The sequence below is a fragment of the Ranitomeya variabilis genome, chromosome 3, assembly GCF_051348905.1.
Source record: "Ranitomeya variabilis isolate aRanVar5 chromosome 3, aRanVar5.hap1, whole genome shotgun sequence".
Classification (NCBI taxonomy): Eukaryota; Metazoa; Chordata; class Amphibia; order Anura; family Dendrobatidae; genus Ranitomeya; species Ranitomeya variabilis.
In genome coordinates, this window is record NC_135234.1 from 71971609 (window position 1) to 71990736 (window position 19128).

At 41.4% G+C, this 19128-nt stretch overlaps 2 protein-coding genes across 2 annotated transcripts in view; one reads left to right on the top strand and one right to left on the bottom strand.

Moving 5' to 3' along the window:
• The window catches only part of CMSS1 (cms1 ribosomal small subunit homolog), a 398466-nt gene that overhangs the window by 207510 nt on the left and 171828 nt on the right, over positions 1–19128 (bottom strand). The window lies entirely within an intron of this gene.
• Positions 1–19128, top strand: part of FILIP1L (filamin A interacting protein 1 like) — a 319879-nt gene that overhangs the window by 155381 nt on the left and 145370 nt on the right. The window contains exons 2-3 of the mRNA XM_077294134.1: positions 12442–12715; positions 13533–13706. Of these exons, the coding sequence (XP_077150249.1) occupies positions 12452–12715; positions 13533–13706 (438 nt within the window). The 5' untranslated portion in view covers positions 12442–12451. The remainder of the gene's footprint in view (positions 1–12441; positions 12716–13532; positions 13707–19128) is intronic.

A 19128-nucleotide genomic window follows, 5' to 3' on the forward strand; every position in this document is an offset into this window, starting at 1 on the left:
CATCGGGTTACTAAGCGCAGGGCCGCGCTTAGTAACCCGATGTTTACCCTGGTTACCAGTGTAAAATGTAAAAAAAACAAACTACATACTCACCTTCGCGTCCCCCGGCGTCCGCTTCCCACACTGACTGAGCGCCGTAAAGTGAAAGTGAAAGTACAGCACAGCGGTGACGTCACCGCTCTGCTGTTAGGGCCGGCGCTCAGTCAGTGCAGAAAGCGGACGCCGGGGGACGCGAATGTAAGTATGTACTGTTTGTTTTTTTTTACATTTTACGCTGGTAACCAGGGTAAACATCGGGTTACTAAGCGCGGCCCTGCGCTTAGTAACCCGATGTTTACCCTGGTTACCCGGGGACCTCGGCATCGTTGGTTGCTGGAGAGCGGTCTGTGTGACAGCTCTCCAGTGACCAAACAGCGACGCTGCAGCGATCAGCATCGTTGTCTGTATCGCTGCAGCGTCGCTTAGTGTGACGGTACCTTTACCATACTATGGTCGCTGCTTCCCAACTGCTCCCTGACCTGTAGATCTAATAAGGTATTTTGTCTACTTGACAGGATCAGATACAGCAGATTATCTCCCGGGTTGGTTCATCTACCAACTGAGTGAGGTAATTATCTTGAACTGTGGTTAACAATTTGCAGCCTTTAGCAGAACCAGAAGATTCTATGTCCCATTGAATGTCTGGATAGTTAAAATCCCCCATAATAAAAGGACCCCATTATTATTTGCTGCCTTTTTAATTTGTTGCAGCATTTCATCCTCTACCTGTTCAGCTATATTAGGAGGCTTGTAGCAAACTTCAATTAGCAGCTTTCCATTATTACTATCCCCATTTACCCACACTGGCTCTACATTGTCGCTATGTCCCCCCAATGTCGTCATTGAGTACGGGTCTTAAATTGAATTTCTGTCTTTACTGTCCTTTCTAAATGTAGTGTTACTCTCTACGTTTGTCATCCAGTCATGATTTTCGTCCACCCAGTGTTCCATAATGCCCACATCATATTCTGTGGTTAACAGAAGGGTCTCCAAATCATTTGTTTTGTTTGCAAGACTTCTTACATTTGCCAGCAGACATTTAATACTATTAACACATTTATTACTCCTCCTCACCTTCCTATGTTCCTTGCATGTCCCAGCCCTCACTGAATCCTTATTGATGCCTACTATCTCATTCTCTGTCTACTGTATCTATCCCTTTAATAGCACAAATAATCCCCCCACCCCTAGTTTAAAAGCTCCTTCATCAGTCTGGCCAAGCACGGCTGCACTCTCCACATTGAGGTGCAGCCCATCCTTACCATAGAGCCTGTAACCGACAGAGGAGTCGGCCCAGTTCTCCATGAATTCAAACCCTTCATTCCTGCACCAATTTCTAACTGATTTATCTCCCCAAGATCCCGCTGTATTTCTAGTGAGGCTCATGGCACTGGCAGTATTTCTGAAAACACCACCTTGGAGGTCTTGGCCTTCAGCTTCCCTCCTAGTTCCCTGTAATAATTTTTAAGGACCTTCCACCTTCCTCTAAATTTGTTATTGGTACTGATGTGTACCATGACTGCTGGGTTTTCACCAGCCCCACCCAGCAATCTGTCTATCCGACATGCAATATGTCAAACCCGAGCACCCGGCAGAGAACACACTGTTCGGCGTTCACGGTCAGAATACCCTGTCTGTCGTCCTACATATAGAGTCCCCTATCACCAACATCTGTCCGGCTTTTGCTGCACTCCCATTTCACTCCTTCCTAAAGCAGTAGTTTTTCTGTTTGTTAGGAGCACCGTCCTGCTGCAGTGATCCCAGTCCTGGGCTTACATTCCTAATATCAGCCAAACAGGCATATTTACTATGTTCTTCTAGATCAGGACTGGGCTCCTTGCCACTTTCCCCCCTACCCTTTCTTGTAACTGTTACCCAGTTACATATTTCTGGGTCCTGATCTTCCCCACCTCCACATCACTGACCCCCAGCCAGAGCCACTCAGCGAGCTCTAAACTCCTCTCCAGGTTTGCAATGCTCCTGAGTGTTGCCAGCTGCACATTTAGATCCATTACCTGGGCTTCCAAACATGTAACTCGCTGGCATCGAGAGCGGACATATACACCCTCAAACTGCTGTTCAAGGCATGCATACATCTCACAAGATGCATACCTGGTAGCACTGTCCATGGAACACAAACTAAATGGGGATAAATAGTACAGATAAATGATACCTAGATACCTGTGATCCGATGTCATATTCCAGAGAAATTTTCTTAATATGTAAATGAGCTGTTCAAGTCTATGGGCTGGACATAGATCTTCCAGAGAATCCAGAGTTTATTGCAAATTAAAGGGAGCATCATCAGTGTGAGACATGTAATAACTGACAGCCTGCTCTCCTGATCTACATGTCTCACACTGGTAACGCCCCATTTATTTAATATAAGCTCTAAGCTCTGGAGCCAGATTCTCAGGGAGATCTACGTCCCACACATAGATCTTAACAGCTCATTTAGATATTAAGAAAATCACAAATTACTCAGGACAGCTTAGAAGGGTTAATACTACTGACAGATTCCCTTTAAACATAACATAATGTCATATCTATAATGAATGAACCGTGGTCACGAGTGGTTCTGTTTATGGAAAAAATGGGATCATCCCAGCCCATTAAGAGAAGTTCTCCAAATTTGATGGTCTGGTTGCTATCCTGTATTATTGCCTGTTTCTGGTTTACTCTAGCACTATACAAGACAGATCTATAACAAGTTTTGTGATCGACGGATAGAGTGAAATGATGCAGAGTAAAACAAGTCTCCGGGCTGAGGACCACCACCAGTCTGACTAATGATAACCCAACAAGCCAGTTCTCCGATATGTTTAGCAAACTAAACACAGGTTAAGGTAACAAAAACAGTTGTATTGTTCCCAAGGGGAAATGTGAACTGAGGGCAAAGTTATTCTTGCATAACTCCTTCTAGTTGTTTATTCCTGGCATGACAGCTTATAATGAACACGTCTGACGGTCACAAGTCCCAGATGATGTTAACAGAAGCTCCACAGACAATGCTCGCTCTGTCTAACATGGTTAGCTCATGGATGTCAGCTCCAGAATACCTCACCGCTCGCACCCACTTGCCAGTTCTAGTAGCACACAGCAAAATGGGAAGACAGACGACCTCACGTCAAAAGAGGCATGTCAACCTATGGATTGTGATGGATCTGCTGGAAAGAACAGTGAAGATTTATGTGTATGCAGGTGGAGCCCCCAAGGCCGGCTTTGTGTGATCACATAGGAGATATCATCTCACACTATTGAATGAAAGGCACTGGCCAAGGGTGTAACTATAGTAGGTGCAGAGGTAGAAGTTGCACTTTAGGCCCTGGGGGCCAAAAAAGGTCTCATTGCCCCATATGAAAAGCGCAATGCAATTAAAGAAAGGGCCCATGGTAGTTAAGGGCCATGTTGAAGATTTTGCATTGGGACCCAAGTTACGCTGTTGTCAATGGTCATCATGATGTAGACATTCCGAGCTTGCACCCTTCATCACAACCAAGAAAAGCTGGACAGGATATGGCTAGCTGGCTACCATCCATAGTTTATCAATTTTATAGTGTTATGTTATGTAGAAAACTTCTGACAACATTATTTGACCATCTTGTGGCAGTAGTGTAATGTGGTGATAGTAATTAAAGTATGATTTTTGCATGCGGTTTCATGTTATTGTTTTGGTACTACATGATATGGAGGAATCAATAAAACGACTCCATGGGCACCATCCATCGTCAAAAAGAATTCTAAGAATTTCACACTTCAAAGCCACATAACTTTGAAATACTGTACTGGTTTTGTACCACTTTTCAGAGAGTTTTCTGCACCACTAATGTTGAGGCCACTGCTGAACTTGTTCAGGATTACTTACTTTGCTTGCTGATATACCACCATCCAATTTCACAGCGCTTTACAGACATCATCACTGTCCCCGATGGGGCTCACAATTTAAATTCCCTATCAGTATGTCTTTGGAATGTGGGAGGAAACCGGAGAACCCGGAGGAAACCCACGCAAACACGGGGAGAACATACAGACTCCTGGTAGATGTTGTCTTTGGTGGGATTTGAACCCAGTGCTGCAAGGCTGCAGTGCTAACCAATGAGCCAATATACGCACATCTGCTTACTTACAGTATCACATATATCCATGGGTTGTGTCTGGACAATAATTACATCAATATATTCTACATTTACTGCTAAAATATTTTTGGAATTGTTTGATAAATTATTACATAACTTATCTAATAGGAGAATGATTAAAAAATAAATATTCTTTAGCCTATGGAGCGATGCTACCTGAGGAATCTTCTCAGCAAGTCAAGTGACCAAAAATGTTGACCATGGAAGTCAAATCACAGACGAGTAACAGGCAAGACCCCTGAGGAAGCTGCGGTACACGTGGGGTTATTGTTCCACCCCCTAGTCCAAGAGCCATTATTACTTTTTATTTGGGAGATATTGTATATATTAGTTTTCACCCATTAATGGGACCTCTTTTTATGCCGTTTTTATTATATCCAGTTTAGCACTTCATATGGTATTAGCTCCGACACCTTCATAAATGTCCAATAATTAGTAAAATCAAACTTACTGTAGTAAAATTGTAACATCTCTGCATAATTTTTTTTATATATAAATTGGGGGCTAGATAGAACAAAAATATATTTGTTAATTTTGCAATATTAATAATGAATACAATTTTTTTTTTTTTTATAAAGGTGGAGTTCCTCCAAAGTTCGCTCTGAAATTAGGCCTCCAACTCCACCACCCTGGATATATGGGGAAGGGGCACCTTTCTTATTATAAATAGCATTGATATACCATTTTGTTGTGTTTTTAACTGTGCTTTGTTCTTTTTTCTATATAATTTGTGACTATGTGATATATCTTTGGTGTGTGCCTCTATTATGAATTCATTTTTTGTTGAAATTTTTTTTAAGCTTTGAGAGTAATATATATGGTAAATGTGTATATACATATACCGTATATTACACATATATATATATTTATACATACATTCAATTCATGCTGTGTGTTACGGTGTCGTTACTGTATATGTTAATGTGTGATTCTATACTAAAAACAGGTTTTCTCGTATTGCCGATGTTTTCCCTATTCCATCAGAGTATTTCCCAGGAACATTAGGAATTCATTAGAAGAAAGTGTAGAGATCTGTCCTGCAGTTCACACATTGCAGATCATAAAACTCAGTATGATAAAGAAATCTGCTGGGTCTTTGTGAGATTCCACACCGGCTGGAGAATAGAATAATAATGAAAACTCATTTTAGTGACATGAATATTGTGCTTGATGATATACGAGTTTAGAATTAAAGGAAAAGCGATTGACATTTCACATGAACCACATAGTAGAATATCTGGCCTTATGGGAAGCCTAAATAATGCTAATGCATTATCATATCTCATGCGTAAATCAAGTACATTTATTAGATGCTTATGTTACATAAGTTTGGGCTAGAAAATGGATTTATTTTAATAACATCTTAAATTATGTCATGTCGAAAGGGTCATCATCGATTGGGAAGCTATGAATATGTTTTATAGTAATAACAAATGCCAAATTTGTACAAAATGTTTTAGGGCTTATGCACAAGGCAGTGATTTTCTCATACGAAAAAAAAGTTACGGTTCAAGCTTTTGGTCAGAGCGTGGTCAGTGGACAGAGGTCAGTGGGCAGTGTCGACAGTGTGTGGACAAAGTGTGGACAGAGTGTGGACAGAGTGTGGACAGAGTGTGGACAGAGTGTGGCAGAGGTCAGAGTGTGGAGAGAGGTCAGAGTGTGGAGAGAGGTCAGAGTGTGGACAGTGGACAGAGTGTGGACAGTGTGGACAGTGTGGTCAGAGTGTGGACAGTGTGGTCAGAGTGTGGACAGTGGACAGAGTGTGGACAGTGGACAGAGTGTGGACAGTGGGCAGAGTGTGGACAGTGTGGTCAGAGTGTGGACAGTGGACAGAGTGTGGACAGTGTGGTCAGAGTGTGGACAGTGGACAGAGTGGACAGTGGACAGAGTGTGGACAGTGGACAGAGTGTGGACAGTGTGTGGACAGATTGTGGCAGAGGTCAGAGTGTCAATATATAACCAAATAACCTATAACTCTCAATTAGCTATATAAAACAATACTTTATTGATTAAAACCATAAACCACAACCACAGACATACCAACACTAACAACCGTGCTAAGCACGGTTGTTAGTGTTGGTATGTCTGTGGTTGTGGTTTATGGTTTTAATCAATAAAGTATTGTTTTATATAGCTAATTGAGAGTTATAGGTTATTTGGTTATATATTGATTCTCTTTTGACCTATAGACATTATTTATTTCTGGTTTACAGAGGTCAGAGTGTGGACAGAGGTCAGAGTGTGGCAGAGGTCAGAGTGTGGACAGAGGTCAGAGTGTGGACAGTGGACAGAGTGTGGACAGTGTGGTCAGAGTGTGGACAGAGGTCAGAGTGTGGACAGTGGACAGAGTGTGGACAGTGGACAGAGTGTGGACAGTGGACAGAGTGTGGACAGTGGACAGAGTGTGGACAGTGGACAGAGTGTGGACAGTGTGTGGACAGATTGTGGCAGAGGTCAGAGTGTGGTCAGAGTGTGGCAGAGGTCAGAGTGTGGACAGAGGTCAGAGTGTGGACAGAGGTCAGAGTGTGGACAGTGGACAGAGTGTGGACATTGGACAGATTGTGGTCAGAGTGTGGTCAGAGTGTGGTCAGAGTATGGTCAGAGTATGGTCAGTGTGTGGACAGAGTATCACCAGTTTTTTCCTTATGAGAAAAGAAAAATCTTCTTCAGTCAGTGAAAAACGGACAACACTTGGATGGCATCTGAGTGCATTCCAATTTTTTTCACATACCCAGATAATCATTGTCAAGTTTGTTCCGGCACTCGGATTAGTATCAGACATATATATGTGATTTTAAGCAAACCGCAAAAATCATGGTCATGTGAACAGAACCCTAAACTAACAAAGGCACAAGTGCGATCTGTTATAAGCACGGCTAGCACTAGTTGATGTGTGAACGCGTCCTTACCTGGCCAGATATTAAATACATTATATACAGTTTCTTACAAAACTTGGTAAACCTGTGGGAATCCTACAGCACATCAATCTTGTAAAGTTTTATATTCCGCTGTGTTTCCGAATGTCCACCTAATTCCCCCACCTAATTCCCCCGCCCCATGCAAATGAGAATAATACGGAGTCAGTCTTCACCTTTGTGCCCGGTTTCCTCTAACGCAGTGTTTCTCGACTCCTGTCCTCACGATCCATACGCCATATAATCAGTAACGTTTACAATCTGTCTCCATGATAATACCGCTCAGTATGAAGTAACTCTGCGGCATCAGCATCTGAAGTTATTTTATTGTAGGCAGCACCTATGTATGAGCCAACGGGGGCAGCGTCTGTGCACAGCAAAGCTTTTATATAGGGACTGTATGTTCTTTGTATTTCTGGTTGTCAAGACAATGGCATTGAGACATGCCGGGGACATGAAGATGCACGCCAATAAAGGGATGTTTACAACATTATCTATAGATGGCGTCATGGTCACATGACTTCACCCTACATTTTACATACAAAAGGAAACGCAGCCCAATCATTCGTGCGGCAGAACAATAACTCGCCGGCTACAGATTCGGCCAGGAATGTGACGGCTGACATGACTTATTGCAGAACTTCTTATACAAAGATGTGATTGCATATATTATTAGTGCAGAAGATGACGGCCACCGACGTGACCCGCTGCAGACACAAGCCACCTTTTGTCACCATTCCCTCCCCATCATATGAAACCTCACATTGTAAAAAGTAAAAAAAAAAAGCTCCTCATTAGAGCCGGGCGGCTGTTATGGTCGGTGACGTCACTGCTATGTTATGTGCCGGCAGAAGAATACAATTATTGTAAGCCGGGCTTTAGTAACAAATAATTATAAACAAAGCAGCCTGGAAAAATGGAACGACGCTGCTCAAAAAGCAAAAGTAACCTTATATGGTAGCTTAGGAAAATTGTAGGCTCACGCTAGAAACATCGTCCTCTTTGCAGAAAATAACATAAAAAAATAACCCAGTGGTGAGAGCTCAATGGTTACTGATTTCAAGATGCAAGGTGGAAGAAAAGGTACTAAGTAAGTCAACTAAATGTAAAAGGGGCTCTCTGGGATTTGTGAAACTGTCCTCCTAAAACTAAGCCGATAACAGGTTGTCGTAGCGCAATCAGCTAAGATCTGCTGCGTAACCTGCAACAAGTGTCTGCAGCACTCCTACAGGGGAAATGGAGTAACACAGTGTTGGGTCCTCCAAGAAACAAAAAATGTTTTAGTAGATTTGATGCTTGACCTCAAACAATTCCCCGATGTTGTCTCATCTTCCAGCGTCGCTTAGATGATATGGATTTACACATTCCGCAGATCCAAAGAGGGGTTGTCCACTGGGCTACAAAAACAAAGCCATACTCACCCAACCCTGGGTCCCGTGCGGAGTCTCTGCCGCTGCTCCTGGCGTCTGGTATTGGCTGAGGTGCTCACGTCGTGTCAGCAGAACAGCCAATCAATGAGCTTAGCAGCTTTGCCCATGTAGACATACCGCCGAGCTCAGGGCTGAGGAGCTCACTGATTGGCTGCCATTGTGTCATAGTGATGTCAGCATAGCAGCCAATTCTGGATGCTGGGAGCAGTGGAGGTGACCAAGCGCCAGCCGGGGAGGGCGAGTAAAGAGCAGATTGTTAATTTTTTTTAACAACAAACTGCACCCATTGCCCAAGAAAGGGGATGTCTTGTATACACTTTTCAGAATGTGACGTGGGTGTGACTGCAAGGGTTAATTCATCTCCGCTCATTCAATCTTTGCTATAAGCTGAAAAGTGAGGCTACTGTCACCACCGAGCAAAGTCACGGGGTGAGGAGTCCCCAAAATATGCTACTGTCTCACAATTAAAGAAAGGTCACACACTCTATGAAAGGCTATGAATTCTTTAGAACATACAAGGAATAAACTTATTAAAGTTTTAAACTTAAATATAAAAAGTACAGTGCTTACAAGAAAAAGGTATAAAAAAATAAAAATAGAGCGACACAGATATACAAAACAGTTATAAAATAAAAAGGGAGAAATAACCGAAATACCTAAACGTTTCAATCTAAAATTATTCTTTAATGGAATGAGAAATGAGTTATGGATCACAATCGGCACAGGCCGACCCCCACATGTGAACATGTTTTCATCGTGTAACTGTTCTTTTTATATGCCTGGTGCTGGGTTCATGTTTCCAGGACGGCTGAGATTATAAAATTAAGCCCTTTGCGACCTATGACGTACAGGTATGTCATAGGTCGCCTCCCTCCCTTCCTTTGATATGGTATCCGGTGCTGAGCCCCTAATCTTTTCAGGCACATGACAGCTGATTTGATCAGCTTTCATGTGCCCTTAACAGCCGCAAGTGGAATCACAATCCATCCGTGGTTAACATGTTAAATGCCGCTGTCAGTCTCTGACAGCAGGATTTAACTCAAGCTGAAAAAAAATAAATTCAAAAATATCTATATATATATATATATATATAAAAAAACAAAAAACGGTTAAATCACCCCCTTTTTTGCCACATTCAAAATAAAATAAATAAATAAAAAATTCACATATTTGGCATTGCTGTGTTCAGAACCACCTGATGTATCAACATATTAAAAAAAAGGGAGGAGTCTGATTGGCTCCAAATTTATTATGCATCAGCTTAACGACCCCAAACATACAGCCAAGGTCATTAAGAACTATGTTCATTGTAAAGAAGAACAAGGAGTCCTGGCAATGACGATATGGCCTCCACAGAAGATCAACAGAAGATCTGTGGTTAGTTCTCCAAGATGTTTGGAACAACCTCCCTGCCTACCTGGAAAAAACAAATGCTGTTTTAAAGGCAAAGGGAGGTTGCATCAAATATTAATTTGATTTAGATTTTGCTTTTGTTCATTCATTTTGCTTACTGATAATACTAAACTATTAACACTTTTTTTGTAAAACATTTTTACTTTGCAGTAATGGAGACATTATTATTTATATACCGTAGGTCCATTTTCCCAGACAGTATTGTGTATGACACACTCAGCAACAAAATGGCCAAATAAATAATTAAAAAATGTTGGGAAGTTTACATCAGCAGACACACAGACATCATTAAGACAACTGGCTGGATGAGTTTTAGCCACAAGTGAAATCCCTCACTTTATAAACTCCAGAAACCCGGCCATGGATAGTCCTTGGTGAACTTGGCAGACATGAGTTCATTGCGAAGACACGCTTCCACATCATCACACAGAAGTGGATTGTTTTGATCTCCGCCTTAACAAACCACTTTAAGGACATGCTGGTCTGTGGTCGACTGTTAATTCATACATAAAATATCCTTCTATAAATGCTCCGTTGTTACACTGCCGTCTGAGCCTGGGAGTCAATGACAGTAGTCCTGAGGTGAACTGTTACGATGACATCATAGTAAAGATTATGTTATTCTAGACGAGGTTACAGAAGTAAGAAAAAAGTGGTTATCAGATAATTCTGGATTTAGACATCTACATGATCACACGCATTACAATGGAGTGTGTCATACACTGGCATATAACCTACATATGTCTGCATTATCTCCACCTACTAATGAACAGTTCCAAAGATTTCCAAATTGTAACTACATATAAGATGGGTATTTCAGAAGATAAAGTTACAAAATGAAGGCTCACTGACCCCAAAAAATGGTCAGGAATGATTAAGAGAAATCTGGATAATAATTCAACCCAGATGAGTTTGCCGTAATGCCTGGTGGTATCTTTGCAGTCCATGTAGATGCTAAGCAGATTAGTCTAGGTTGTCCTAGGGGTGGACGACTATCTAGACCAACCGTAATCTTAATGTTAAATAAGTGCTCTTGCAAAATGCCCAGAAACCTCACGTTTTTTTGGGTTCTTGGGATCCATGTCCACTGCAGGGAGCTGATAGTTTCTAAACCTGTAATGTTATAGGGGTTGTCAGTGATGAGACAACGGACTTCACACTCCCATTAAAGGGTTATTCCACACGAAAAAATATATATAACAGCGATTATTTGTGGATCACTGGGAGTTGGACTGCCGAGACCCTCAGGAAACCCTAGGGCTGTAAGCCTGGCCTGAATGGAGTGGAAGTGCACATGCTCAGCCTCCACTCCATTCAATTCTCAAGGCCTTCCGGAAAAAGCTGAGCACTATGCTTGGCATTTCTATAGACCAGAGGCCGATCACATCCACCTCCACTCCATTCAAGATGGAGCTGAACAGTCCCCATTGTCGAGATTCCAGAGCCCTTATCTTGGGATCTCCAGGGGTCCTAGCAGTCAGACCCTCAGTGATCAGCGAGTTATCCCTTACCTTCTGGATAGAGTATAACTTGATTTTTTGGGAATTACCCTCGAATAGGATAATACCCAATATTAAGGATACCAGATAACACTGAACATGCACAATATTTTAGGACTGCACTATTCTTTCCATGGAACATTCATCCAATTATGGAAGGGGATCTTAAAGAGGTATTCTAGTAGACAATAATTGTCCTCTATCCACTCAATAGGTCATAACTGTTTAGCAGGTTTGGTTTCCACCACTAGGACCCTCACTGATTGCCAGATCAGGGGGTACGTATGCCGCCCTCTCTCCTCTAGGCGCGATACCACAGCCAGGAGGAATTGAATTGGGCGGCTGGTCATACATGTGCGCTCCTGCTCCATCCATTGTCTACGGGAGTCATGTTGATGGCCAAGAGCAGAGCTACACTATCTTCAATAGTGTCAGACTATGAATGAAGCAGCATGGAACATGTGCAACCAGCTTCTCCATTCAACTCCTGGATAGGTGATGGTTACTGCATTTTTTCATTGAAAAATCTTAGCTAAATCTTGGTTAGTACTGTTCAACAATAATGATTGGTCAAGATGGAGCCTTAGGCATCAGTCCACCATTGGGAACTGTTGTAAATAAATGCATACTGCATGGTATATGTCTCTTTGTAGTGGCCCTTGGTATAGGAAAGCACAGTCTGCAGCATTTTCCCGTTACAATTAAACAGTATGCCATCCAGAAAGAGACCGACATACACTATTAGCCTCTGACTGGTGACCGGTCTCCTATCGGCACGTTACGACACATACTGTAGGCCAAGTGTATTCACATAGTGTGCACCTAGCCTGACCATGGCAAATTTCTGGACCAATGCATATAGTCAGAGTTTAATTTTTCATACACACAAGGCACTATTGCCATTGTCATGATCAGTGTACAGGGCTATGGAATGTGTTGGTGCGCTATCTGATATACGATTTATTAAAATAAAAAAATAAAAATAATTTTCACATTTATGTTTTGGCAGCTTTCTAAAAATGCGACCAGAAAGTAACAGCATTGAGTGTCCAGACAAGACAATGACCTGTAGAGAAGAAAACATCTACCAACGAATCCACGAGGACACCGATACTATTAAAAGGAACAGGAGTAAGAAGGAGCGAGACTATATTTCTGAGACGGGGACAATCCTAAGAAGTCAGAAATCAGATCGGAAACAAAAGGCCTCTAACAGAAAGGCAGATGACCTCTCTCGGGATGACCTGCTGTTCCTTCTTAGCGTGCTGGAGGGAGAGCTACAAGTAAGTCGTACATCATCCTTCAGGCAATAAACAGGCTATATATTTGGGTTATAAATATGGGTCTGTCTTGCCAGCATCTGCTGATCCTATAAATTACATGTAAAAGTGCTGTCATTATTACATGCTAATGGTATGCATATCCTCTCCTCATCACAGACAGGGAGGACAATATTAGGTTCAGTTAAATGATTTTCTGCCCTGTGGGAAGTGAAGCTCTTATTTTATTATACAGTGTGACTGTCATTTCCAGTTCAACTTTTTTCAGATTTGTCTAATTTATAGCCAAACGCTTTACACTGAGCTACGAAACTGGAGCACTTATTCTCCATGTAATGTGAGTTTATGTCCATATCGACCAAGGACTTCTTTGATGCAACAAATCTTGGAGATGCTCTTGATTGATATTTCCCATGGTTGTTGGAGATCTACATACAATTCATACAGAATGAGAGTCCGTCTACAGTCACGTCTGTAAAGTCATTTCCCAGTAGCAGCTTCATATTCTAGGACTTTTGGGTTTAGGCTATGTTCACATTACGTTCTGGCCACATGTTAGCGGCTCTGTTGGGAACAGATTTTAAGCGGCATTTGAGGAGGATTTTAGAAGATCTGTTCAAAAAACTCAGTGGTTGTGGCAAATTTAATTTCCTCAAGAAGGATGAAAACGGTCTCTGCATTGAAGGTGGAAACCCTAAAAGTCAATGTCCAATCCTTTAACGAGTCTTGAAACATGACTATGGATATAAGCCACAACACCTTCTTTGTTTGTAGGATGTAAGTTAGATGGCTACTAAAAAGTACATTTTTCTTCCTTTAGGCTCGAGATGAAGTCATATCTGTGCTGAAGGCAGAAAAAATTGACCTGGCTCTACTAGAAGCTCAATATGGGTTTGTAACTCCAAAACGAGTCTTGGAAGCCCTTCAGAGAGATGCAATCCAAGCAAATGCTACACAGTGGCAAGAAGATATCTACGAAAAGCCAATGTGTGAGGTGTGTATGGCTGGATCACAGAGCATAAAGTTTAACAATACCAAAAATGCTGCGGAGATTAAAGAACTGCTCAATATTTTACTCTTAAACATCTTTATAGGGGCGGTGTTAAATTCAATATTTGCATATTAACATCTCTTCATACTTTGATGGATGGGAAATAGAGCTCTGATATTTCCATATAGATTTACAAGCCAGTAATTGTTGCAGCCACAAAATACAAATTTAGGAGCGATAAGCGAGTGCCTATGGCACCATGGAAGTGGCTGTGGAGCCAGGTTTACTTCTACATCTGTACGGATTTATTTTTATTAATATTTTATTACTTTCATGGTTTGATTAATTTTATGGTACTGGGTAATGACCATACATATGTTTATCTTAGAATTTCCACAAACAAAAATTTGGAGCTGGGTATGGAGGGAGTATGAATGATGTGAATTTCTAAGGTAGCTATAGCATGAATCTGAAAAAATTAAAAAACAGTTAAGGCAGCAGAATCATTTAATTTGCTTTAGATTTAGATGTCAATTTTGAATATCACGAAAACTTAATTAATATTACATGTACTCTGAAATGTTCCTGGTTCCGAACTGAAATATATCACTACCTGGTGTGAAAGTAAAAGTGTGCAACATGTAAACACAGGAAAGATCTGTGTTATTACATTACTGTCTGTAAAAAGCATGTAGTGAGAGACTCGGATTAACCCTTTACATTTAACGGAATCTTTCCTTTGCAAATTAACCCTTGAGATGCAGCATTGTCCTCTACTTGCAGATTAACCCTTTAGAAGCAGTTGTATTCTAATCCTACCTCTGGGCTGCAAAATACACATGCAAATTTTAATACATTGGCAATAAATAACAATATTTGGCTTAGGCTACTTTCACACTTCAGGTTTTCAGTGTCAGGCTAAATACGGCGAATGTTGGAAAAACTGGATCCGGCGCAGATTTTGAAAAACTGATGCGACAGATCCGGCACCTTCCGGCTCCCATAGGCTTTCATTGTAGCAAACAGCCCGAAGCGCCGGATCCGGTGCTTCAGGATTTTTTGCCGGAGACAAAAAATGTTGCAATGGACGTTTTTTCAAGAAACCGGAAGCGGCAGATTTGCCGAATCCAGCGAAAAACGGACGGAACGCAATGTCATCCAGTGCAATCCGGCACTAATACAAGTCTATGGGGAAAAAAAACCTGATCCGGCGGCAACATTCGCCTGATCCGGTTTTTTGAAAATTAGCCGGATTTAGCCTGACACTGAAAACCTGATGTGTGAAAGTAGCCTTAAAAGGAGAGTTCAGGCTCTTGGTGAGAGGTGAGATAAATTTTCACTTTTCATTTTATCTATTCAGTCGCCAATACAGGCCATGAGTTTAGGGATCAATTTGCCATTCAGATGTTGCATAGAATCATCATCCGTCAGAGTTGGTATTTCCCAAAGAAGAGAATGTCACCAGATTTCGCGATTACTCTGGTAAAATGAAAACAAAACCTGCATCCCTGTAACATCATGGGACATCTCATGACTTGCTAATGACATGTATTTGAAAAGAAGTCTTACAATTCAAACTATTGACACTTCTTACGTTTTTCTTTCGACCGATATGCCTGCTTGAATTTAGCTAATGTCACCCATGCTTAATTCACTGCTCACAGTCTCCTGCCCCACAGCAATCACATATTTATTATCAATCCCGTGGACAGCTGATAAATGTTGATTATGGGGCAAGTCTTTTAAAAAAGGTACTAGAGATTAAGTATACGATCCATATACCATAAGATGCTGATGAAGAAGGGAATGCTTTAAAAATAAGGCAGAGAAATAAACTGCATACACAATGTGTGCAAACATTAAGTTGAGGTTGCCAAAAAATTTGTTCAGCCCATTTTGGGGGTATTGTGTGAAATTATGTACAATTTGCCTTTTTCCTTTGTTTTTTTTTTATGTTGTTCCAATACACACAAAGGAAATAAACGTGTACAAGAAAACATGTGTAATTGTAATCATTTTCTAGGAGAAATACTTAATCTCCTGGAACAACTTCAAGGGTGTCAACACTTTTGGCCATGACTGTATGCATGTACAGTGGTTTGCAAAAGTATTCACTCCTTTAGCTTTTTACGGATTTTTTTTACATTACAACCTGTGTTTAAATTTTCTTGTAATCATATTTGTGTGTGATGCAACAGCACTAAAAAGTCTAAGTTGGCGAATTGAAACGAGAAAAATATAGGCATAAATTAAACTTAAGGGATTAAATTACTAAAAATTGGCACATGCATATGTATTCAGCCCTTTTGCTGTGAAGCCCCTAATATTGCAGGTTCAAGCAATTACCTTCATAATTCACCGTCTTGGTGAAAGGAAGTCCACCTGTGTGAAATCTAAGTGTCACATGGTCTGTCAGTATATACACTTTACCTTTTCTGAAAGGCCACAGAGGCTGCAACACCATTAAGCAAGAGGCACCAGTAACCAAACAACACCATGAAGACCAAGGAGATCTCCAAACAAGTCAGAGACAAAGATGTTGAGAAGTACAAGTCAGGGTTGGGTTATAAAAAATATCCCAATCTCTGATGATCCCGCGAAGCACCATCACATCCATTATCATCAAATGGAAAGAACCTGGTACCACAACAAACCTGTCAAGAGAGGGTCGCCCAACAAAACTCTCAGCCCGGGCAAGGAGAGAATTAATCAGAGAGGCAATACAGAAACTAAAGGTAACTCTGAAGAAGCTTCAGAGACTGGAGTATCTGTTCATACGACCACAATAAGCCATACACTCCATAGAGGTGGCCTTTATGGAAGAGGGGGCAGAAAAAAAGCCTTTACTTACAGAAAAAAAATTGGAAGGCTCATTTTGATATTGCAAAAAGACATATGGGAGACTCCACAAATGTATGGAGGAAGGTGCTGTGGTCAGATTATACCAAAATTGAACTTTTTGGACACCAAGGTAAACGCTATGCCTGGTGCCAAACCAACATCGCTCATCATCCCAATAACACCATCCCCACAGTGAAACATGGTGGTGGCAGCATCACGTTGTGGGGATATTTTTCTGCAGCAGGGACAGGGGTAAATGGATGGTAGGAAATACAGGGATATTCTTGAGCAAAACTGCTTCAGTCTGTCAGGGACTTGACACTGGGATGGAGGTTCACCGTCCAACAAGACAATGACCCCAAGCACACTGGAAAAGCAACACTCGAGGGGGTTTAAGGGTTAATGTGTAAATATTTTCAAGTGGCCAAGTCAAAGCCCAGACCTTAATCCAATTGAGAATTGCTGTTCACCAAAGAAAACCATCTAAGGAATAATCTGGAGTAGTTTAGCCTCAAGGAATTTGCAAAAATTCCAGGGGCAAGATGTGAAAAGCTCATAGAGACTTATCCAAAGTGACTTGCAGCTGTAATTGCTGCAAAAAGAGGCTCTACAAAGTACTGACTTTAGGGGGGGTGAATAGTTATGCACACTGAAGTTTTCAGTTATTTTGTCCTACTTTGTTGCTTGCTTCACAATAAAAAGAAAAACAAATGTTCACAGTTATAGGCATGGTTTTTACATGAACTGATGCAAACCCTCAAAAAACTGTGAAAATCCAGGTTGTGTGGTAGCAAAACACAAAAAGTGCCAATGGAGTAAATACTTTCGCAAGCCACTGTAATAGGTGTTAACTTTATGAATATCTGAATTCCGTCCTCTGGGGCCTTCACAGATCCTGAGACTAAAAGGGATGCAGTGATGTGTCTCAGCTACATACTTTTCTTTGCACAGGGACACTTTCGGTCACCCATTGTACAGGGAACTACAGCTAGCCCCTATTCACTTAAAGAGGTTGTCCACTACTCTGACAACTCTTTCTCAATGTTTCCCCCCACAATAATAACACCTATATTCACCTCCGGTGCCGGCGCCATTCTAGTGGTGTCAGTACTGGCTCTCCTGGGACTTGAGTGTCATTGTAATGTCACACGTTCCTTGCGGTCAGTCAGTACTGGCTTCACTCTCCCCTCAGTCTGACAAATCAGAAATCTGGAAGAAGTGAGAGCTGTGGCTGCTCTCTCACACCCTCCGGATGCCAATTACATCTAAAGGAGAGGAAAGTAAAGATAGCACTGATTGGCCCCAGGGATCGCATGACATGTCACACAAACCCCGAGAGACCCAATGAAGATATCGCTGGAACAGCGCCGGAACCGTAGAGGAGTACAGCTTTCATTTTACCTGGGGGAAACCTAGGTATTGAGAAGGGTTTGTCCGAGTAGTTTAAATAGGGCGAGTAGCCACTGTTGCGATGAGAAAAACAGTGACTAAGATGCAGAGCTGCTCTTGAGTCCCAGGTTCGGTGGAGGTGGCACAAGAGATCCGATCCAGGCAGATCAAAAAGTGATGACATATCCTAGTAAGGAAAGACAAGAGACCCCTTTATGAGAAATCTTTTTTGATACAGATTTGCACATAGAAAGTTGGCATGTGATTTACACACAACAAAGAGCACTTTTTACAGACAAACGCAAGTTCATGATTATTAGTTTATTTTATAAAATGGCGGCTTCAAAATTTGGAGCTTAAAGCGGGGCTTAAAAATCCCCGCATGTTTGCCATATAAAGTGGCGGGACAGTGTAATGTTTCATACAAGTGTGTAGAGTCACGTATCCCCAACAGTCATTTTAGTAATCGTAGCCCAAGGAATACATTTCCTAATGTAAACCACATCTATTTATTTTACCATTGCCAGGGACACCCTACACCATGAAAGTAATAAGAATAAAATTCTTTCTGCACGCCTATACTACCAACATGAAGAGAATTTTAATTTGAAATCTCATTCTATCATTGCTCTAATTCATCAGCCCTGGCATAAATCATGGCATTATTAAAGCTTTTAATGCAAAAATAATATTTGAAGTAATGAAAAATAGCAGATAATATATTTCTTTGAAATGGCGCTTCAATAGCTGCCAGTCAAGACGTAGCTCTCGCTCCGATTTCAGACATAGCACTTTTGTTAACAGTCTAACCTTTCCAGTTGAACTCTATCTGCTTTCAATTAAAACTTGAAATGTTAAACTTGGAAAGACTAATATTTTAGCCATTTACAAAGATGTCTCTCTGTAGGCCTGAAGTGGTAGAAATCCATTCTGACATGTGGACATGATGTCAGCGCTTGGCCGTACGCGGAGCAGGAGATTGTCCTGATTTTCACTACGTTGGTTTCTAAACAACATGCACTGTGGCTCGTTTGCTGATTAGGAATTTCTATAAATTGACTTCATTTCCCAAAAAGACCATAATATCAAAAGAAATGTGAGCCACGTGCTAGATTACACATGAAAGAAGAATTCAGCTGAGTATAGCAGTCTGAGTATGTGCCACGATGCACGGACTGGCCACAGATTTCTTGAC